Source organism: Cibotium barometz, chromosome 63 (genome assembly GCF_041138505.1).
Source record: "Cibotium barometz isolate CiBa-2024 chromosome 63, ASM4113850v1, whole genome shotgun sequence".
Taxonomy (NCBI): Eukaryota; Viridiplantae; Streptophyta; class Polypodiopsida; order Cyatheales; family Cibotiaceae; genus Cibotium; species Cibotium barometz.
The window spans coordinates 27,432,768-27,457,599 of record NC_141108.1 but is presented as its reverse complement, the minus strand read 5'-3'; the positions used below and the strand labels follow the sequence as shown (position 1 = coordinate 27,457,599).

The window sequence follows — 24,832 nt, the reverse complement described above, 5'->3', positions numbered from 1 at the left end:
GACATCTTGGTTCCAGGCACATGGTTTTAGCATGGACAGATTGCCTCCCTTGCAGTATTCTCTGGATGCACTCTCTCTCACTCTCACACGGACAGAGATTACCAGACTCATCCGTCAGGATTTAGTTCAGCTGGACATTAGGAGGACATGGATACAGCCGACTGAGGAGCTGGGCACGAAGATGGCTTTCTATAGAGAGCATTTTCTTCAGCTTACAGCAGATGGTTTTGGGATCAGACCCAGTTACATGGATGTACACTAGTATGATGTGCTATTGGTCAGATTCGCACATCCTCACACCAGCTTGAGATTGAGATTGGCCGATATAGAGGTATACCAGCTGAGGCCAGGATATGCCGAGTATGCCATGGGGAGCCAGAGACAGAGCTGCATTATATATGCCATTGTACTGCATACTATGAGATACGTAGTCGTTTCTAGTGTTTATTCAGAGAGGGTTTTGGACCACTTTCCAGAGTCATGGGGTACCAGGACCAGATGTGTTTGGGATTGTTCTTGGTTGAGCTGTGGAGATATAGAGATAGCCTGCTTAGGCGCACAGAGAGCCAGACTCAGAGGCACATTACAGACTTCTTTAGTCCAGCCATCATTGCGCCAGATGGACCACAGCAGCAGCAAGACATGGATACCGCCCACACCAGTTGTACACTGATTGATCGTGCGATTGAGCTTGGGTGGTCCAGACGCCCACGACTACGGAGGAGGGCATCCCAGCATAGACGGAGGTTGCAACGGCGGATTCGGATTATTCTTGCGAGACATGCGGGACACCCAGTCGGGGTGCTGACCACAGAGGATATTGAGGAGATCCGCCATCGTTCGATGCGGCACATATTATGAGATGGAGGCACCTCCATAGTGTACCCCCCGTCCCACATGATATTGTATCCCCTCACTGTACTCCACTCACCTCCATAGCGTACCCCTCCCCCCCCCCCCCCCCCCCCCCCCCCCTCACTATATTCACACCTATAAGGGTTTCTGTTTACCTTCCAGTTCCAATTTCATTTTCTAGGTGCCAGAAGTATCATCTTTATTTTTACGGTGCGCGGCCTATGAGACCTTGCGATTCACGGTGTGATATTGCAACGGAGCCCTTAGAACAGATGCATGATACTTTGATGATACTTTCAGACACAGTGATATTGCTCTATATACGGAGACCCATCAGTGCACAAATAAGAGGCTTCCTGACGTGCGGGGTTATAGATGGGAATTAGTGTTTCGCCGCCCTCAGCCACACCCAGTGGGAGGTGCCCAAGGATATGGAGGAGTGGCAGTACTTTTCAGGGAGGAGCTTCGTGACAAAATACGTGTGGTACATAGAGATGCAGATGCGGGGTACATGTGGGTCCGAGTATGTAGAGAGGGGCTCTGCGAGCTATATGTGGCGGTATGCTACTTTCCCCCAGTTCACTCGAGGTTTGCACCATCAAGAGAGTCGCCCTATACTCCACTATATGATGATATCATGAGGTTTGCCAGCATGGGAGACATATTACTATTGGGAGACTTGAATGCACGTACATGCACAGAGCAGACAGAGCTGCTTGATACTCAGGAGGCTATGTACCGGGAGATAATGGCAGAGGATGTAGGGTTGCAGAGATCAACACAGGATGAGGGGGAGATTACAGATTATGGCAGGCATTTTCTCACACTCGGGAGTGCACATGGGTTGGTCATATACAATGCCTATCGAGGTGGTAGGGATCAGATGCGCTCACACACTGGAACTCTAAAGGGGGAGCGAGCACAGTGGACTACTGAATGGGATGTACCACTCTTTAGAGTGGGGACCCTATGGTATGAGGCAACTACAGGACGATCATGATTGGTCATTACTTGGCCAAACTATATGGCTCTATATTGGAGTCGGAGCTTAGCGGCTGGGCAGAGAGGCATGGTCATCGAGCACAGGGACATGCCAGCTTCAGGAGAGGATTTACCTCATTGGATCACATACTCACACTTGGGGCAGTTATTGAAGAGGGCAAGGCACGAAGGAGAAGGATATACTGCTTTCGATACCGTACCACGTGCCAGGCTTATGCTCAGATTGCATGACAATGAGGTACGTGAGGATATGCAGTGGGGAATATATGCTTTGTATGAGTTTGTTGCAGGTAGAGTCCGAGCTCCAGATAGACTATCCGATATGGTGACCAGCATGATAGGGGTGAAGCAGGGATGCCCACTATCACCCACCTCTTTGGACTGTACATTGATGTGGTCTCCGATTATGTAGACAGATGGGGAGGCCCAGGGGCATGCCTGGCAGGGGTGTTGATACCCATCTTGTTATATGCTGATGATATTGTTCTAATCTCAGACTCTCCAGAGGGACTAGAGAGACATTTGGATGAATTACAGGCATTCTGTGCGGATAGAGATCTGACAATGAACCTTGGGAAAACCAAGGTTATGGTGTTTAACACCACACAGGCATGGGTGACGAGATCAGAGCCTCAGTTCACTTTCCGAGGGTAGCCGGTTGAGTATGTCAGGTCATATGTCTATTTGGGAGTTACTTTTATAGGACCGCGTTTCTCCCTGAAGGAGGTTGCAGCAGCTAGATTAGGTCGAGGGCATGCAGCCTTGGGGGCACTTCAGAGGCAGTGTGCACACATATAGTTTCAAGAGCCGCGCACCAAATTGTGGCTATTTGATACAGGTTGTCACACTGACCCTCCTGTACGGAGCAACAATTTGGGGGCCCAGCATACATCACAGATCTCAGTGAGGAATGGAGGCATATGGAGAGACCACTGATTATGATGATTGCCCCCATGATTCGGAGCAAAGCATCAGTAGCACATGAGATTGTTCGGGCTGAGCTGGGTGCCGCACGAGTAGTGACCGAGGCCCTTTTCCACGCAGTTACCTTTTTACAGCGGCTATGGGAGCTCCCTTAGCAGAGGTACTGCCGATTGGCATTGACCTCATCCATACAGTTGGCAAAGGATGGAGATACTCATTGCTCGTATGCTCAGATGAGATCATGGTTTGACCTACATGGTTTGCTTATAGAGGCACTCCCTTCCTTTTAGTGCAGCTTGGATTGTCCATTTTTGGATCTCACCCGCCCAGATTAGAACGGCACCATTGGACAGATCGGGACCTCATCACACCAGCTGCGGATTGAGAAAGGGCGATATGTGCATCAGATCTTGGATGATGGCATTTGTCAGCTATGCTATCAGGAGGCAGAGACAGAGGAGCACTACATTTGCCGATGTGCAGTCTATTATGAGATCCGAGGGAGATGTCACTGCCTCTTATGTTAGGTTTTTGGGCCGTTACGCAGTGTCATGGAGTTTGAGGATCAAAGATGCCTGGGATTGTTCCTACTTGAGCTCAGGAGACACAAAGAGATCCTCTTGGCAGACAGGAGACTGAGCCATGATGTACCTAGATAGAGGATCCTGACAGATTTCTTCAACACCAGCACCAGCAGCCCAGCCCACACATGTCTTGATACCTTCTCCATCGGGCCATCAGGGCTCCAGCGCTCCCAGGGAGTGACCACTGATAGAGCAGCCTTGGTAGATTTGGAGGGCCAGATGCACAAAGGCTATTGAGGGAATTCAGATTTATGATACTCAGTGCATCTGTACTATATTGAGGGAATTCAGATTTATGATACTCAATGCATTTGTACTATATGGGCAGATATTATTCACTCTTATGGCCACATGGGATTTGTGCAAGCAAAGCGCAGTGTCTCCCTGAGGGAGTGGGATCGAGGGATCTTTTTCTCATCGACCCCTACAGGACTCTCTTTGCATCTTTGTGCCCCATATTGGTTGAGATCACCCTACATTTTGGGAAGAATTTTTTTAAAGGAATTTTTGTTCCGGCTTCCAGCCGTGACTTTTTATGGTCCATTCACACTTAATAGAAGTCTCCTTTCCTCCAAAAAAAGGGTCCATAGCAACCAATGGACGACAATTCAAGGGAGGATGCATTTTCTTGAGCTATGTAGATGATCAGCTTGTTCTGTGATGGTGTTCTGCTTATTTCTTCAATTTCATCTAATGCATCTCTATTTTGTTTCCATCAAGTACAAAGCATTTATGGATAGCACTCTTTACCTTCCAGTTTTTATGGATAGCACTCTTTACCTTCCAGTTTTTATGCTCTGTACTTGTTTCCATCAAGTACAAAGCATTTATGGATAGCACTCTTTACCTTCCAGTTTTTATATCCCATTTTATTTCTTTTCTCTATAGTGAAAGGTGAGTTGTTGTCCAGAAGGCATTTGAGCGGAAAAATCATACATTTTGGAACCAATCAAGTGCCTGATGATTCTGAGAGAGTCCATTAGGGTTGCGCAAATTCAAGAAACAGGAATAACTATTTTGTCTTAACAAGAATGCAGCTATCCTTGATAATAAGCACTCCAACCTTTTGTATGGTTTTCCTGTATTACTTCATGATCAGGTTTGGTATGATGCTTTGGACGAATTGAATTATGTACTTACTGATGGTGACTTTAATCAAAAGTGGTCATTGCAATCTTGGCCTTCAAAAATTGAGAAACTGGTTGAAAAGACACAGAAGATTTTGGCTGCGGACAATGAGCGGTACCAAAGGGAAATGGAGGAAGAACAGTTGACCTTTTTGGTGACACTCGAAAATCTGGAAACAACCGTTTCAGCTTTTTCACGCTATACAGATTTGAATCAGGTTTGTACTTTTAAATTAATCAATGAAGATAATGATCTACATAGTTTAGTATGGATGGAAAGGTGTTCAAAACTCTTGCATGGTTCCGAGTTTTTAAATTGCCATGGTTACATTTGTCTTTTGATTATTCATATTTGCAGTCTGAGTTTGTTGCTTCTGAGGCCCACAAAATTAATGAGCAACTTCAATTAGCAGAGAGAAAAGCACGCTTGTTTAACTCAAGAGAGACTTTATTTGGCATTCCTCCAACGGATTATGCGCATTTGAGGAAGACTCTAGAGAACTTTGAACCATATTCATACCTTTGGATAACTGCTGATGATTGGAAAAGGAGCGATCAGGTTTGGATGAATGGATCATTCCTGAATCTTAATCCAGATGAGGTTGAGAAGAATGTGACAAGCTGGTACAAGGGCCTTTTTAAAGTTAGCCGGGTGTTTTCTCAAAAGGAAGCTACAGCTTGTGCAGCAGACTGTGAGGAGATTCGTAAGCAGGTCTGTTGCCTCAGCCTCAGCTTCGAATGGACACCACTAGTAATTTAAAAATATACATTCATCTAGTTCAATTTTTTGTCTTTGACTCCCATTGGACTCCACACCCCTGACTGGCTGCAATTACATTACACTCTGTGATGATTCTAGCCATGGTTTTGTATTGATTTTTCATACTTAATAGAAGTCTCTTTCGTGCTATTTTCCCCCCCCTTTTTTGGTTGGTTTTGATTGTTTAAGCAAGCGGATTTTGTGATTTCAGGTTGGAGAATTTAGACCTTATGTTCCTCTAATAGCAGCATTGCGTCAACCAGGTATGCGGGCCCGCCATTGGGACCAGCTTTCAGCGGAGCTGCACATGGACATGCATTTGACAGAGGAATTCACTTTGATGAAAGGCCTTGAAATGGGCCTAATGAACTGCTTAGATATCATTTCAAATGTTGCTGACATTGCCAGTAAGGAATTTGGGATCGAAACTGCACTTACTAAAATGGAAGCAGATTGGAAGAATCTTGAGATGCAGGTACATTGGTTTGAGCCACCCCGCAGAATGATTCATAACTTATGTACAGCTTTTCTGATGCCCTTATTGTAACTTTTCTTCAATTTCCTTGAAGCTGTACAAGCTATGCAGATTCAATCAGAGGTGTCAGATGAATGATGTATTTTAAGAGCATGAAGTTTTGTGTAGCTAGTAGTCTCGTTTTCTGAGGCCTTTCTATTCAACTGGGCAGGCTTCTTCCGCCCCAATCCCTACAAAGAAATGTTCCGCTTCAATCCCTACAAAGCAATGTTCTTTCTATTCAAATGGGCAGGCTTCTTCCACCCCAATCCCTACAAAGCAATGTTCTTTCTATTCAACTGGGCAGGCTTCTTCCACCCCAATCCCTACAAAGCAATGTTCTTTTCACCTACTCTAGTTGCTGTACTAGTTAGCAATCTCGCGAGGCACCTGCACATGGAGATCCTCCCAGGAGGACTAGACTGCCAGACCATGGAGCGCCTTGACCTCCTGGAGTCACTCTAGACCATGCCCACAAGCTATAGCAACGCAGCACTCACAGGCCCCCAGTTCGTGACAGCCCTCTACATGGCAGCTACAGATCAAGAGATCCTCCAGTGCCATAAAGACACTTTCCCACTAGCAGTAGACATGGCGAGCCTCTTGACAATCATGAACTCCCCTATGCTCGATTTTCTTGATGGATGAGGGTGGTACCCCACATAAATGAGCTTCCTGATGTATCGCCATGCCATGGAGATATTGTTTCCCATGTATCCAGAGATGCGTATTATCATCATCATTGTTTATGTAGCTAGTTGTCTATATTTTTCTTTTCCATGATCGAGTTTTCTCATAGGACTATTGTAACGCTTTGTTTGATCTCCCTCGCTTGCGGCTCCCAGACCTTCCAGAGCAGCTGCCATTGCCTCATCCTCATTGATTTCACTGCGTAGTCCAGGGTTTGGACCTCCTCTCTGCTGATCTCCAAATCTACCCCACCTACCTCACCGACTACAGATTTGAGCTCTCTTGTCATTGCCGTCGCTAGAGGGATTGCACTTGCCAGGCCGCGGACACCATTCAAGGTCTGCAGACTCAGGAATCCGCAGAATCAGAGCTCATTCACCTCCGCACTTCATCTTCCCACAGCACAGAGGAGGTGCTCGAGTTTTGTGACCACGTGGCACAGTAGGCCAGGGAGCTCGTCTCTTTACGTGCCCAAACAGCGGACCTTGATGCTCTTCGATAGTCTCTCCGTCCTCTCCAGTCACTTCTCACTGGATCATGGACCTCTTCATCCACTAGGGTATGCAGCACGACATCTGCCGGCAGTCAAAGCTTTCCCCCAGCATGAGGAGGATGCTTAGTTTTTTATTATCATTGCATATACCATCTTTCATGATGTCATTGTACCTATCATCCTTCATGATGTATTGTATCTACAGTATAGTGCATCTTATCATTCTGTAACAATTTCTCAGTTCACAATGTTTTTTTCTATCTTCCTCAGGAAGGACGGTGAGTACTCTAGTGATGGGCAACCTGTAGCCACCAGGGGTGCTCACATTGGACTATTGTGGCTGAACCATCCTAAGGTGTCACACTGGAACACCGCCACACTGCAACAGTGGATCACCCTGGACCGTTCCACTGGACCATCCCAAAGCATTTGGTGGACTACCCAGAAACGGAAGCACACCAGCAAGGGATACATAAGAGGTGTACTCACCGGCATTGAAGCCACCACATTGTCACTCCAATGGCATCTACTAGAAATAGGAGATGCCACTGACTCCACGATGTCTTGCAGGAATTGTTTAAATGGCCCTCAACTCATCCTAGAGGACATCCTTCATACTACATCCTTATCCTTAACCTTCCCATCTCGTTCCGTTCATTAAGTCTACTCATTGAGTGCTTTAGTCACTTGTCATTGCCGCCTGTGTGTCGTGTCCTACTCATTGTGACCATTGCTGGCTGTGCACGGTACAGTGAAGGTCATGTAATAGTGTCTTGGAGTAATGCAAGTGTTGTTTATGGTATTCTTGTCATTCTTGTCATTGTGCTGTGCTCTATTCTAATCTGTCTACTCATTGTGCACTGTGCCGTGAGCATTTTCAAGACTCCGGACATATTGACCAGAGGAGAATCACCACCTTAGTGTGCCGGGCAACCAACCCTACTACAGGAGCTTACTAGGTTCATGCCAGTTATGAATGCTAGTTATAAAAAGCACAGCAAGTGGCAGAGTTTGAACTGGTTTGGTAATATACTTAACATGCCCCCTTGGTGATCAAAAGAAAGTCCTTTGCTAAGTTTCTCATTTAAGTTTGGAAAGGGGCTTGCTGAAATGGCAAGGATGTAGAAGATTCACGTGGAGATCAATGATGAGGTATAATATTGGGAACACACTTTTTACACACACCACCCACTCCCTTCCCCACCCCCGCCTTCTCTCTCTTCTTCCCCTGTTTGCCTTAAGGAATGTGAAATCCAGTAGGAGGTTAAGAAATAGGGGGATTTGTCAGATTGTTGATTCGTGTGATAGGCCCTTATTGGGTTGGAGAGGCACTGACCAGCTGACCATCATGTTAAACACTTCAAGATTTGACAAAGAAACCTTACAGCTAGCTCTTCACAAGCTACAGTCTCTCAGTCAATACTAGATACGACTTGGATGGTTCCTCTTTTTTTTCCCCATCAACTTTAGGGGTCTACCAGCCTCTGTTTTATCAGCAAGAAGAGTTCACAAATTGCAATAAACTATGGAGGGTAAAATGGAGCCCCAGACGTGGGAAGGCTAGGTGTTTGGGGATTTGGAACTCAAAGCTGCCTATTCATGCTTGTCTACGCATGCTATGACCTCTTCTGAGAGTTCTGGTATTCCTCCCTATGGGATGTAAACCACAACCCATAAACATTTCATTGGGGAGGGGGAGGGGGGGGGGGGTGAGGTGCGCTCTAAATGCAAGTCAGATGAAGAAGATTTTTGGCATGGGTTCTGAGCATGCCATGCATTAAGAACCTTTTGAACCCATATGTCTAGATGGGAAAAATGTGCTTTTAATGAGTGTCTATCTCGGTCACATTGGAATTTGAGGAAGAGAATGGGCCTTACACAAGAAGGCAACTTGGTTTTCTTTTATCAGATATACTTGCTTATGGGAATTCTGGACTTCAAGGAACTCTCTAGTGTTTCAAGGTACAGATGTCCATGGATTGAACACAAGGAAGTTCTCCTTTTGGTAAAGGTACATTGTAAATTTTGTGGAAGTGAATAAGTGGACATCTCAAACGGTCTCCATTCTTGTGCAGTGGATCATCTCTTAAAGGGGGCCACAAAATATTGCTTTATTTGGAGACTGTTCGTGTCACTAACCCCTAATTCTTCGGGACATGTTAATCATGGATGGACACGCAGGGGGCATATTAAATCCTGGGCATGCATATGTAGCATATGGTTCAAGCCCATATGAAATCCAAGGGCATGGCAAGATGTTTCCAACATCGGTCAGGGTCCATACAATGTTCTATTTCCGAGCAGGGCCTGTAGGATATGTTGGACCTTGGGCAGGGCTTGTTGGACCTCGTGCAGGGCCCAGTGGAGATCCTTGAAAGGTACGTTCTGGATCTCGGCGGTGGAGATGTTCGGACGGTGCCTGAAAGTACAAGAAAACAGATTGGTGATTCTCGCTGTGCATTATGCATACATGTTTGTGCTCGACTTTTATTTTACTTTACTTCGTGGACAATGCCTGGTAACAATGTAATTTCTCTTGAACATCTTTATTCACTAACTACATACCAATGTCTGGTACCAATGTAAAGCTTTCTCTTGAACATCTATACCCACTACCTACATACCAATGCCTGGTACCAATGTAAAGCTATCTCTTGAACATTCTACCCATATACCAATGTCTGGTACCAATGTAAAGCTTTCTCTTAAACATCTATGTACACCTATGCATTTTGGAAAATAATTAATTCATGCAGGCTATTATGTGTGGTAACAACATATATTTATGCATGTGCACCAGTATAAAATCATATGTGGTATGTGCATTTCAATGTATTCTATGCATATGTCTAAGCATATCTTGAGTGTAACTTTTGACTTGTCTAAATATTCTTGTTTCTTTTCCTTTGTTCATAGGTTATGGACTACAAAGAAACAGGTACCTATATTATCAAAATTGATGAAGCCATCTTGCAGCAACTAGATGACCACATTGCTACAACTCAGTCAATAAGTTTCTCTCCCTTCAAAAAACCATTTGAAGAAAAAATATCCAAATGGGAGGCACAACTTGTGCTCGTGTCAGAGATTATAGACGAATGGTTTGCACTGCAACGACAATGGATGTATTTGGAGCCTATTTTTAGCAGCTCTGATATTCAAACACAACTTCCTATAGAAAGCAAAAGGTTCAATACAATCAATGTTGTATGGAGAAAAATTTTAAACCAGGCTCATTCAACTCCAAACATCCTGGCCATGTGCTCAAGCAAAAAGCTACTAGAACAACTTAGGGAGAGCAACAAGGTCAGCCTCTCTTTTTTTTTTTTTTTTTTTTTCGTGAAATGGTGTTTTATATTATATGTAAAAATGTGCATCAGCCACATGGCTCACACAGAACCTATGGCCCCAAAAAAACCCCCACAAAAGATCCTCTAAAGGATCATGACCATGCAAACCTGTACACTAATAAGAAAGCCTCCTAGCCAAATAAGCATCCCAGATAAAAGCATCAAAGATGAGTCAGCCGAGCCGCCGTAGACCATAACGAAATAACATCTGCATCCAGTAGCTGAGCTGAGAGAAGAGAAGAAAACTGCCAAAGCAGCAAACCGCGGATACATAGAATGTGCCCATGTATTCCAGACAAGGAATCAAAGATGAACCCATTCCGTGTAGTCCAAATATGCCAAAGTCCTGTCTGTCTAAGGAAATGGAATATCACAAGGTGACTGTCCGAAGTAATGACTTAGGACAAATCCCAAATATCCACTGATGAGCCGAAACAGTAGACCTCTCTACTACCTCCCAAACGCGAGAGACAAAAGACCAAATCTGACGGGCCAGTGGACAACTCATGAACAGATGCATAACTGTTTCAGTGCATGTCGTGCAGAAGAAGCAAGAGGCCAATGTAATTTTACGATGGCTGAGCTGATCCCGTGTAGATAACCCTCCTACCAACATCCTCCAAATGAAAACCTTACCTTGGTAAGGGAGTTTAGACTACCAACCATGCATAAGAGTTTTCTGCCACCATGATTTAGACTTGTGCAATCCCCACACCTTATTGGCCTTGGCTGAAACCCAATCTTTCTCTGATACGAGCTTATGATAGACCTGGTTAGCTGAAAGTGATATCAAGTCACCAGATTTACATAGTGCCCAATCAAGCCAAGGCTGATCTGCAGATGGCCGAGGCAATGGAGTAAAAGGCTCAACTGCATGCATGATGTCAACCCATAGTGGCTGAAATGTCCGAGGAACCCTAAAGTGCTGCCGAATACGACGAAACGAATATGGCCTGTCACGACCAGGTATCACAGCATCTCGGATTCTAACCAAGCCTAACCTGACCATGCGGTTGAGTCGTATGCGTGAAGCATCTCTGTCTGGCCAAACAATGACACGCGACTCCACAAATGTTTCGAACTGCAAAGAGTTCAAAAGTAGTCTTTCATGACGAGGATCCCACCGAGCCAATAGTAGAACTTCATGCCAAGAAAGGAGAATATGCGATAAAATGTGAGATGAGCGAATACGGACAGGATGAGCCGCATTCACAATGTCCCACCATGAAGCCTGCATACGTGTCCGTCCATGTGACAATCCCTCCAACTCAATCAAGTCATGAGCCATGAATACCCAAGGCTGCTCCTGCAAACACATATTCTGAAAAAGCGCCCACCTACGCGCCACCATATGCAAGCGGACATCCAGTAAAGCAGCCCCACCCATTCTTTTGGGCGACCTAATGTGATTCCAAGCTATCCATGTTTGACCCATAATGTTTCCTTGCCTCTTCCACAGCATAAACCGAATGGGAGCAACCAAACGGAGAAGAGATTTGTGCGTCCAAGGTAGCAAAAGCAAAAAAAAGGAAATCATGCTAAGCATAATAACCTGAGCTACCTTAACCCTCACGTGCATAGGCCACCCTTGAGCTTTCCAATACACAAATTTATCCGAGACTCGAGCAGAAATCCAAGCAAGAAGCGCTTGGGGGTCCACATCCACACCGACCGGATACCCAAGATGACGAACAATGTCTCCTGTATGCACCACACGGCCTTGCCACCCTAATGCCGCAAGATCAAATTCCATGCATACAATGAGGGCTGATTTTGTTGAATTTATTTTCAGCCTAGAAGCCAATGCAAAATTATTCCAAGCTTCCATTGCTTGATCTATATTGGCTTTTTCGGCCCTGAGAAACATAAAAGTGTCATCCGCAAGGGCTTGAGCAACCAATTGCTTGCCATGAGGGAGATGCAAACCAACCACTTCACCATGCGATACCATAGCATCTAGGCGAGATAACATAGGATGAGTGGCAATGGCAAAGAAAAGAGGGCTAAGAGAACAGCCCTGCTGGAGAGAACGGGTGAGAGAAATACCATCTGAAAGTCCTCCATTGAGCATAATCCGCGTGATAGAGCCAGAGCCAAGTAAATGCACCAAATTAGCCATTTTGGGACCAAAGCCCATGGCTGTCATTAACTGAGAAAGGAAAGGCCAGCTGACATGATCAAAAGCTTTTTCAAGATCGAGCTGCACCATCACAATCCCTTGCTTCTTTGCCTTGGCATAATCCACTCCAATTCGAACATTAAGAATATTATGCAAAATATTCCTGCCATGCACAAATCCATATTGATATGGATGAATAAGAGTAGGAAGCACCTTCTGCAAGCGATTGGCAAAAATCTTTGTAAAGATTTTATACATAATACCCATAAGTGAAGGCGAAGGGACTTTGGGCAACAAACGAAGTATACCCACCTTCCAATCGGCAGGCATATATCCCTCATCCCAAACCCTTTGACAAATAAGCGTCAAAGGCTCTGCAAGAAGCTGATCAGCATATTTTCGGAAAACCTCATTTGTGAAACCATCCCAACCAGGGCTCTTTCCCATGGGAAGTTTGGAGAGAACAGCTTCCACTTCCCCTTGAGTAACAGGAGCATCAAGCTGAACCGCCACATCAGGGTCAACTTGATATCGTACTTCAGCAAACAATGACTCCCTTGCAGCTAGAACAGCCCGCGAGACATCCTCTCGAGGGGCAAGCAAATCTTCATAAAACCTAATGCAATGCTGAATAACCTCAGAAGGTTGAGTAACAAGGTTGCTTTGGGCATCCATCAGCCTAACAATATTCTCACGCATATGTTTTTGATGCAACTTATCATAGAAGCGATGAGATTGACAGTTAGCATCCCGCAAAGCATCAAGACGTGCAAGTAGTTTAAAGCAAACATATTGTGCTGCCTGCACCCTAGATAGCTCCTTTTTCAGCCATTCTATGGCATCCACAACTTCAGCATCCATAGAGTCAGTAAACATGAACGCCTGCAAGCCCTTTAAAAGCGACTCAAGAAGAGCCACATGCTATTTTTGTATAGAGGCATTAGCAAGACCATAATGCCGCGCTAATTTCCGAGTGTTGGTAAGGAACACTGGCCAAGCATGATAATCAGCCATGGATACTCTTGTGGAGAAATGTCGTATCAACTGACGTATATAAACATCAAAAACTTCATGCTCCAAAAAAGTGTGATTTAAGTGCAAAGGCAAGCGTCCCAACAAGCCTTTATATGCATCCACAGGATGATAGACCATTTCAAACACAAGCGGCCAATGATCCGAGAAAACCTGTTGTTGATCAACCATCATAGTAAGAACCTCTGGCAAAAAGAGATCTTGATGTAAAATATACATCCTATCCAATCTAGCATAAGTGCCCCGAATCTGTTGTGAGGCATAAGTGTAACCCCTTTCATCTGGATGCAACCAAGACCACATGTCTTGTTTTAGCGACCTTGCTGCAAAAGCTTCCCACGCCATTCTCTCCAGGCTATCCATTACAGAATGAGGCGACGTGGCTTGCTCCCTGGAGACACATATATTAAAGTCTCCCATCACAAAGCCAGGATGAGAGATTGAAAGAGCACACAAGTCATTCCACAGCAAACAGCGTGCACGAGCATTATTTGGAGCATACACCCCTAACAACCATAAAGGCGTATCATCCCAAACAATCTGTATCACTAGAAATCTTCCATGAACATCTTGAAGCGCAAGAGAAGGCTGAAATTGCGAACGAATAGCAACCATAACACCTGACTGCAAAGCAGGATGTTCGCTGTAGAAAACATGAAACCCCTTATATACATAGGCTTTGCCAGCCAACTTATGCTGCTTATGTTCAACTGCACACAAAACATCCCAACCATGACAAAAAGTTGTACGCCAAAGCCTGAACTGCTTTTGGCGCGAAGAAATATCCTTTACATTCCATTGTACAATTTTCATAAGCCTTCCCAGAAAAGGAATCAACAAGGCCGTGTACTAGGCCCAGGACAATGTGCCAAATCACGAACCTTTTGAAGCATTGCATTTTTAGACATGGTATTTGTGATCTCAGACTGCCCTTGGAGTTCCCGAGCAGGTGCCGAAGGGTAATGAGCATCCCATGGCGAGATGACCTCACCCTTCGAACCAAACACAAGAGGCAATTGTTGTTGTGCTTCTTTTGTTAGGCGACTTCTAATAGGATAGCGTTCTACTCTATCCAACCCAAGAGCCCCTGTACCCTGAGAAAGTTGGCCTCTCGGCCTCTCAATCCTGGTCTGTTGCTGGGCACCTGAACCCAAAGGGCGACGAGCATATGTATGTAAGGGCCCCTGATGAGTACGCAAAGGCCCGCGCCAAATAGCATCTGAGAAATCCCCCCGGGGGGCAACAAATCGTGTCGTTTTACCACGTACTTCCACCCATGGCTGCTCAACCTCATTCTGATTATCCACATGTACATCCATGTGCTGGGCATCATGTAAAGGAGCATCATGCTCATCTTCCACGGGCAACTGTCCATCAACGATATCCTTGGTAGCAACAACTTGTTCTTTCTTAGGACATTCGGAGACAAAGTGGCCCATCTCACCACATTTGAAACAGTGGCCAGCAAATGTATCCCACCTCAATTCATACATTAAAGGTTGCAGCCCAGCCATATTGACACGCAAATGTGTCGGCCTAGGTCTCCCAGTATCCCACGACATGCATAGACGATTTCGGTTTCTAGATGTCATTCGAGGCACCACCAAGACATCACCAATACCTCGCATGAGACCTGGTAAAACACGCCAAAACATTGGTGGGAATTGTTTCACTTCAACCTAAACTGGGCAAGCCTGGCGCAACATATCTTGGTACTCTGCCACCCATAGGCTTCCACGGAACCACATGAACCAACTGCCCATCCAAAAAGAGTGGCACCTGCTCCAAGACTGCCCTACGGGCTTCCGAAGTGCGAAAAAGTATTTCATAAAAGCCTCTCGTACCATCATAAATCTCCTCAAGTGCCTCAGGCGACACCAAGCGGCCCAACCATGCTCTAAGACGAGGCAACAACGGAGTACGCCCAGTAAAGAAGAGGATAGCAGCACGATCATGAAAATCTGCTAGTTGTTGTAGCAACAAAGGAGTCTCCATGCATACATCAGCCACACCACCATTATCTACTGCAGCCATTTGCCTTCACATATTCTTGCAGAAGCTCACCAGTGATCTGCAGCAAACGTGTAGACTCCGGAGAAGGTACCTGAGAACTTTCCTCTGCATTCTCTCCAACATTCACCGGAGTGTAGCTTGCATGAACATCAAGCCTTTGACATTTTTGTTGCTCCGAGGCATCTGAAGCATAACCCACATCCTTCTCGATCATCTCCTCAATAAGATCCATGTTATGGCTATTGGCAGCCATGCCACCAACAGCAGCAGCCGGGTCATCCACATCCATGTACAAAAGCAAAGAAAACCCGTTCTCTCAAACCCTAATTCTCCAGCTCACGGAGGATGGGTTTGTGATTAGACCCAGCTACATGGATACTCATCTTTCTCATGGGGTACGGTGTGCTATTGGTCAGATGCGCACATCCTCACACCAGCTAGAGATTGAGACTGGCAGATTCAGAGGAGTACCAGCTGAGGCCAGGATTTGTCAGCTGTGCAAGATGGAGCTAGAGACAGAGTTACATTACATATGTCACTGTTCAGTATATTATGAGATACGAGGCCGCTTTCACTGCCTGATTAGAGAGGGTTTCGGACCAATTTCTAGAGTCATGAGATACCAGGATCAGAGATGCCTCGGATTATACTTGCTGGAGCTGCATAGACATAGAGAGGGTCTCTTGAGAGGGAGGGGATCAGAGAGGGAGAGACACCTACAGAGGCAGATTACAGACTTCTTTCGACCAGAGATTGAGCAGTCAGGCCAGCAGGCATTGCAGCTAGCCCCAGAGTATAGCCGCACTAGAGGTACATTGATTGATCGGGCTATAGAGCTTGGGCGGTCCAGGCGCCCCAAGATGAGAGGCCCATCTCGACACCGGCGGAGAGGATCAGGACCATACTAGCACGGCATGGGAGACGTCCAGTCAGAGTACTCACCATGGACATTGAGGATATCCGCCATCGACCGATGAGAGACATCTTTGGATAGTGATGTGTATGATGCTTACCTTTGTTGCTAGAGTTTTCCTCCCAGATGTTATCCATTAGGAGCTCCTAGTACCGTACTTTTCCTCATAGTTTTTTTAGTTTCAGTTAGTTGTTTAGTTGTTTTTAGCTTTTCATACACAGACATTGTATCAGATCCACCAATTGTTGTAACCTTTTTGGTCTCATAGGTCATTTTGGCCTTCTGAAGACGTTAATATATCATTTCATTTCATATCATCATTTCATTTCTCTCTCTCTCACCACTGGCTAGAGTCATGGACTATTGTGATCAGCGATGCTTGGGTTTTTATTTCCTGGAGATCCGCAGGCTCAGAGAGTCCATTATCAGGAGTAGGCACCCGACTGGTAGGGAGTCCACACAGAGACAGATTACTGACTTCTTTAGAGGGACTACCCGGGAGGACACACAGTCGACAGCCCAGCAGCGGGCACCCCGTGGGACTCTAGTTGAGAGAGCTATCCAGTTGGGCAGATCTAGATGCCCGAGGGTTCGCGGATCCTCATATCGGAGACGGTGCCTACACCGGAGGATTCAGAGCATCATTTCGAGGCATCGGGCTCGTCCGACCAGGCATCTCACTATGGCAGATATCCAGGCCATCCGGCAGAGACCCATGCTAGAGCTCCTAGGATGATTACGACTCCAGCCATATACTGTTTTACTCACTGTCACTTTTGTACCCCCATATTCATGTATTCATGTATCCATGTACTCATGTCCCCCATTTTGACTAGTAGCATTAGCTTCCCACTCTCCCTAGTTGCTGCTTCCGGATGCCCCCTACTGATGTATTGTGGGGCTAGATACTTACATTCAGTTCTTTCTTTTCTTTTCCAGACAGTGTATCAGATGTCACGAGGTTGTAACTTTGGTCTCATAGGTCACTTTGGCCTTTTGAAGACGTTAATATAACATTTCATTTCATTTCATCTCTCTCTCTCTCTCTCTCTCTCTCTCTCTCTCTCTCTCTCTCTTCACTTTTCTCTTCGCTTATCTCTCTGCGCTCGTTTCCCCACCCACCCTCTCTCTCTTCGCTTTTCTCTCTGCGCCTGTTTCTTTGTGTGCGCCTTCTCTCTCTTCGCTTTTCTCCCCACCCGCCCTCTCTCTTCGCTTCTCTGTCTGCCCCCCTGTTTCCCCACCCGCTTCGCTTTTCTCTCTAGGCCCTTTTTCCCCACCCGCCCTCTCTCTCTTCCCCTTTTTTGTCTGCGCCCGTGTTTCCCCACCCGCCCTTGCTCATGCCCCCAAGGCAGCAACATACCTACCTGCTGCTACTTGCCTCCCCACTTGCAGCTGGCCATCTATGGGGGCCACCAGCTGAGGAGCAAATTCAGTACTAGAAGGGGGACCCCTTCAGTCCAACATGGACAGCTCGCCACCCGGCAACAGGGACTAGAGGTGAGAAGGAGAGGAAATACAGCTCGATTTGGGCGAGCTCACAGAAGATCGGCGACCCCCATATCAAAACATGCCTGACCCCCATGAGACAAGTATGCAAAATGCAGGATTGGAGATGTGGCTATCTCCAGGAGTCTCAACGTCATTGTCTTTGGGATTGCCCGAAGGCTGAGCAGGCTTGGCAGAGGATCTTACGCGTTTTCACTATTATGATTGCGCCCGTGACTATATTGTTACGTCGGGCATAGTTGCTTGTGCCACTGAGGCCGCCGTTGTCATGCCATATGAGGAGGACTAGTCCTTCAGGTCTCTCACCTTCGCATTTCTACAGTGTCAATCCCAGCTCCATCGACATGTCGCTGGCCACGAGGTTCTTGCCAGAGATGGGAGATTTGCAACAGTATAGCTGCATGGCACATATGCAGAGCTTGATGCAGCAAAGCCATTGAAGGCACCCTCACCCCCTAAATGGAATCCATTCGGAGCATTTGGCTTGATATCAGTCATACTCTCCATGGTCAATGGGGGCAGCTTTAGGGTGTCTTAGATCGTATGCGGAACCGCTGAGAGGCCTTCCTAAGGATTTTCCATCATGGTCCCTTTCTCACTGGCAGCGGTGGCGAGCCTACATGGCATTAGAGACCGCCTGTGTGGTTGTTTTCCCCTTCCCCCATTGTATGAGATAGCCTTCTCCTCCTAGAGTGACTAGTTGGAGGAGAAGAACATCCTCGCCTTTTATGCATCTTGACTCTCGTTTCACATTTGAGGACTTTCTGCCGAAGTCTTCTTGCATCAACGTTACTCTCCTTATGGGGGCAGAGAAAGCACTAGTTTACCAAAAATAGCAATTGATCTATAAAAGAACAAACCTAGATCCAAATTGTTGGGGTAAAGGCGTTATGCCCACCCTTATAGTGTGTACAAGCCCATAAGTTATAGTACATAGTACACTTAGTACTTTTAATGTACTAAGTGCACTATGTGTACTAGTGCAATATACATGTGTGATAGGGGAGTCACACACTCATGCTATTGATGAGTTGACTTATCCCCACAACTCTCTCTCTCTCTCTCTCCCTTGCTTCTCTGTGTATGTCTCCCATGAATGAACTCTAAACCCTAATTCTGTTTTCTCCCCATCAACTGGTATCAGAGCTTTGGTCACCAGGTTCCCCTCCCTCTCATCAAGAATTGTTTGCCCTTTTGCTGGTCGTTTGCTCATTCTGTGAGTCGCCTTTTTTGCTGGTCGCCTTTGTGCAGCGCTGGTTACTGGTCGACTGTGTGACCAGTCGCAGGCAGGTGGGTGGAGAGAAGCAGCAGCGTGGGCAGGCGCATCCACGCTGCCCAGCAGGCGAATCCACGCTGCCCAGTAGCAGCAGCTGTGCCATAGCCCGAGCCAGTGGTACCATAGCTGCCCTCAGATCTCCCAGGCGAAGGTGGAGAAGATGGCGTAGAGCTATCAGGCGAAGGCGGCAACTTTGGTCGTTTCGCTGCTCCACAAGGCGTAAGGCTGCAACGCCTACGTGGTGGTGGTCAGGTGAACACACGAGGCGTGACAAGCACTCACGCGGGCTACAGGTAGCCAACAGCCAGGCAGAAACGGCGAAGGCACACCACATTGGGCAGATAAGCGAAGGCAAGGCAGTCGAGCTCGTAGCGAACACACAAGACTTTGGTCTACGTCTAGTTGTGTGGGAGTCTCCAAGGCGCCGTCTACTGTGCTGCCCATGAGGAGAGCTACGCAGCCCAGCCATCCGTACAGCTGTAGGCGCATAAGCATCAACACAAGCAACTCCTGATTCAGCAACATCAGCAAGAAGCCCCCCCCCTTTCTGCAACAGCATCAACACAAAATTCAGCCTGCAAATTGCAACAGAAATCAAAAATCAGAGGTATTTTGCTTCAATACTGCGAATTTCTTATCAATTAAATCAATTGAGCAGGTACAGGTGCTCAATTGCTCAATTTTTGAGCAAAATTGGCAAAATTGGGTGACATTGGTCACAATCAGGATCAATTTGCAGGAAATTGGTCACAATCAGGATCAATTTGCAGGAAATTGGATGTCGAAATTTGGGGCTTTTGATGTAATTGTGCAATTAAGCACTCATACATGCTGTATGATGTGAGAAATCGCACATTTGGGCAAAATTGCAGCAAATTGCAGTGCAAATCAAGGGGCTTTTGTGCTGATTTGGTTGATTTGCATGCAGGCAATCAATTTAATGCTGTGGATAATGTGTTGATGCCTTACAAGCACTCAATGTGCCTGTAATTCAAGGGGCTTTCATGTATTTGATGTATATGTGGCCAGGGGGAAGCATCGTGAACACTCTGGATGCCTTCATGTGCGTCAATGTACCATGTATGATCAGAAATTGAACTTAAATCAAGGGGCTTTTCAAGTTTGTATGCTTGTTGAGCTTGGCAAAGCAGCAGGCAAGACATTTATGCCTTGAATCCTCAAAAATCAGCTTGCAGTCAAGGGGCTTTTGCCCAATTTCTGTTCGGAACTGTTGTATGCAGTGTTCGGGACTGTTAAAGTCTGATTTTCACTCATTTGGACAGCCAGGAGAGCAATTATTGCTATTGTACCTGCTGGTGCAGATTTGGCACAGCTTTGTGCATGTTTTGGCATGGCTGTACACTGTTTTGAGTGACCAAAAGGTTCAATTTCAGCTGCTGTACTTGCCGGTACAGGTTTGGTACATCATTTGTGAGCAATTGGTACTGTTGTACAGTACTTTGGAAGGGCAAAAGAGCACATTTAAGGTGCTGTCCAAAATCTGCAGCAACCAGATTTTGGTGATTTCATCACATAAAGTGGGAGAAAAGTTGCATTTGTGCTTCCGCAGTGGGAGATAAAGCTTGGGAGAAAAACTGTGAGCACTTTGTGTGCTTTTGGTGCAGTGTGTTTGCACATTTTGCAGGGAGTCAGGCATTGACAGGTTGCATTTTGCTATGGCAACCACAGGTGAGAGCTCTTCATTGCTTCACATCAAGAAGCTTGAAGGCTCGCATAACTATGATATTTGGCAAACCCAGTGCTACAATGTGTTGCTCCAGAAAAAGCAGCACAAGCCTATCAAAGAAAGGGGTGTGATGCCCGCTTCTCTTACAGCTGAAGAGTGGGAAGATATGGATGAGCTGGCAAGATCTACTATCATGTTGTCTGTGTCAGACTCATTACTTTTCAGCATTCGTGAAGAGAAGACAGCTTGGGGAATGTGGCAGAGATTGCAGGACTTGTATGCCCAACAAAGTGCCTCAAGCAAAGTGTATTGGTTGAAGAAACTCATAGGTCTTCAGATGAAGGAAGGGGCGTCTATGACAGCCCATCTAAATGAGTTTAATGGTATTGTCAGCCAAGTCATTAATCAAAAGTTGGCAATGGACGATGAGTTCAAAGCCACTTTTCTCTTATGCACTTTGCCAGAGAGTTGGGACACATTCAGGACAGCCACTAGCAATTCGAATGCTATGCTGTCATATGCAGATGTTGAGGGTGCTCTTCTTCAAGAAGAGATGAACAGGAAAAACAACTCTGTTGGAAAGTCCAATGCAATGAATGCACGTGGGAGATCCCAGCAAAGGGGGAAAAGCCAAGAAAGGGGAAGGAGCAAGTCTCGCTCCAAAAAGGATTTGGAATGCCATTATTGTGGCAAGAAGGGACACATTAAAAAGCAATGCTACAAATGGAAAAATGATCAAAAAGAAAAGGGAAAAGGCAAAGACAAAGAGAAGGATGAAGCCAAAGATGTAAAGCCAAAGGGCAAAAGTGGAGTCAAGATTGAAGAAATCAATGTGTCACATGCAGGTGGCAGTGAGGATGAGGTCCTCTTTACGTCTTCACTTGATGCCCATTCACTTCTTACAGGTGGTCATGGTATGCACTCATGGATCATTGATTCAGGTGCCTCCTTTCATGTCACAGGTTGCAGAGACTTGTTTGTCAGGTACACTGCTGGCAATGAAGGAGTGGTTTATTTGGGTGATAACCATGCATGCAAAATTCTTGGCAGAGGTGATGTGAGGCTTGTATTTTCAGATGGCTCACAGCTTATGCTCCATGATGTCAGGCATGTGCCTGAGATCAAGAAGAATCTGCTTTCTACTGGACAGCTTGATGATGCTGATTATGTTACCACATTTGGTAGTGGAAAGTGGAAGATTAGTAAGGGCTCACTGGTTGTTGCCAGAGGCTCTAAGGTGGACACTCTTTATTTCATGCATGCAGGTGTTTGTCACCATGCTAATGTAAATGCAACCGAGCTGCCGGAAATTTCTATGTGGCATAGCCGGTTGGGACACATGAGTGTCAAAGGAATGGAGCAATTGTCTCGTTTGGGTTACTTGCCTTCTCTAAAGTTTTCAAGTTTTCAGTTTTGTGAGCATTGTATATATGGTAGGCAACTACAGTGCCCCCACAAGAAAGCTCTTGGACAAAAAGATGCTCAGTTAGAGCTTGTGCATACAGATGTATGTGAGATGCCTCAGCTTTCTTTGGGAGGGGCAAAATATTTTGTGTCTTTTATAGATGATGCCACACGCAAGGTGTGGGTTTATTCTCTTCGTTTGAAGAGTGATACATTCTCAGTGTTTGAGAAGTTTGTTGCTCTTGTTGAGAATCAAACTGGCAAAACACTGAAGGCTTTGCGTTCCGACAATGGTGGAGAATATATGTCCAAACAGTTTCAGGACTTTTGTGATGCTAAAGGCATCAAGAGGGAGCTCTCTACTCCTTATGATCCTCCACAAAACGGGACAGCAGAGAGGATGAACAGGACCATACAGGAGAAGGTCCGTTCTATGTTGTCACATGCTGCATTACCTCATGGTTTTTGGGCTGAAGCTGTTATGACAGCCGTTCACCTTATAAACAGGTCACCTAACACGAGGCTTGGTGGGAAAGTGCCAGAAGAAGTATGGACAGGGAAGCCTCCGTCATACAAGCACTTGAGAGTGTTTGGTTGCGTTGCGTACGTGCACATACGCAGGGAAATGCGCACCAAACTTGATCCTAAGTCTCACAAATGCATATTCCTAGGATATGGTGACAGAGGTGAAATGGGGTATAGACTTTGGGATCCCATGAATAGAAAGATCATACGCAGCAATGATGTCATTTTTGATGAAACATGCATGTATAAGGAGCCTGCAAGGCAACAGGAGCCTGGCAGAGTCATCTTTGATGATGATGGACATCATGGACAACAACAAAGGGCTGTAAATCAGCCATTACAGCAGGAAAACCAGCCCTTAAATGGTGCTGAAAATCGTCCAAATGGACAGCCAGATATGGCAGAAGATATCCCTATGGATATACCACAGTTAGAGGAGATACCGGGCATGATATTTCAGCCTTATGGCATGGAACAGGAGCCACCAATGGGTGATATGCAGGCTGGACAGCAACCTGCAAATGATGGTCATTGGGTACGGAGGTCCACAAGACCCTCCAGAGCCCCTGACAGGTTTGTTCCAGGGGTTGACTACTTGATGCTCACTGACTGTGGGGAGCCCTCATGTTACAAGGAGGCTTTACAGAGGGCAGACAAAGCTCTATGGGAGCGTGCCATGAAGTCAGAGATGGATTCTCTGCATAAAAATGAAACATGGAAGTTGGTGCATTTGCCTGCAGGCAAGAAGGTTTTGCCATGCAAGTGGGTTTACAGGCTCAAAGTTGCACCAGATGCAAAGCCAAGATACAAAGCCAGGTTAGTGGCTAAGGGCTTCAAGCAGGAATATGGTGTGGACTTTGATGAGATCTTCTCTCCAGTGGTCAAAATGACCACACTTAGAGCTGTGTTAGCTTTGGTTGCACATGATGATCTGGACTTGATTCAGATGGATGTGAAGACTGCTTTTCTTCACGGTGATCTCCATGAGGAGATATATATGCAGCAGCGAGAGGGTTATGCAGTGAGTGGAAAGGAGAAGCTTGTATGCAAGCTGAAAAAGAGTCTTTATGGGCTCAAACAGGCACCAAGGGAATGGTATCATAAATTTGATACATTCATGAAATCTCAGAAATTCAGGAGAAGTGACATAGATCACTGCTTGTACACCAAGAAAGCTTTGGATGGCAGTCTATTGATCCTCATTTTGTATGTTGATGATATGTTGATTGCCGGGAAATCTCGTAAAGAGATGGATGCCTTGAAGCAGAGGCTGCATCAAACCTTTGATATGAAGGATTTGGGTGATGCAAATCACATCTTGGGTATGCGGATACTTCGGGACAGAAATCAGCATGTGTTGTATTTGTCTCAGAAGGAATATATTGGCAAAGTTTTGCAGAGGTTCAATATGGATGGGGGGAAGAAGACTAGTACTCCTTTGCCTCCATATGTGAAACTCAGTGCTATGGACAGCCCACAGTCAGATAGAGACAGGGCTGATATGGCCAAGATTCCGTATGCTTCAGCTTGTGGCAGTCTCATGTATGCCATGGTTGCTACTAGGCCGGACATTGCATTTGCAGTGGGAGTGGTTTCTAGATACATGGCCAACCCTGGCAAGAAGCATTGGGAAGCAGTGAAAGGTGTCATGAGATACCTGAAGGGCACACAAGATATGTGCATTTGCTTTGGCAAACAGGATGCATTAGTGCATGGTTACACGGATTCAGATTATGCCGGTCATCCAGATAACCGGAAGTCTACTACCGGTTATGTATTTACATTCACAGGAGGTGCTGTGTCATGGATATCCAGGATGCAGAAGTGCACAGCCTTATCTACTACAGAGGCCGAGTATATTGCAGCCACAGAGGCTTGCAAGGAGGCATTATGGCTATCTCGGTTAGTGGTTGATTTGGGCTATACAGGGGATATTCCATTGTTGCATTGTGACAGTCAGAGTGCCATTCAGTTGGCAAAGAACCCTGTCTTTCATGCAAAGACGAAGCATGTGGATGTGAAGTATCACTTCATCAGAGAGGTGATAGAGAACAAGCA

General features: G+C 45.9%; 1 protein-coding gene across 1 annotated transcript in view; it reads left to right on the top strand.

Moving 5' to 3' along the window:
• LOC147603900 (uncharacterized) overlaps nt 1–24,832 on the top strand; it is a 267,683-nt gene that overhangs the window by 84,851 nt on the left and 158,000 nt on the right. The window contains exons 13-16 of the mRNA XM_086795826.1: nt 4,465–4,710; nt 4,851–5,204; nt 5,464–5,727; nt 9,866–10,255. Of these exons, the coding sequence (XP_086651952.1) occupies nt 4,465–4,710; nt 4,851–5,204; nt 5,464–5,727; nt 9,866–10,255 (1,254 nt within the window). The remainder of the gene's footprint in view (nt 1–4,464; nt 4,711–4,850; nt 5,205–5,463; nt 5,728–9,865; nt 10,256–24,832) is intronic.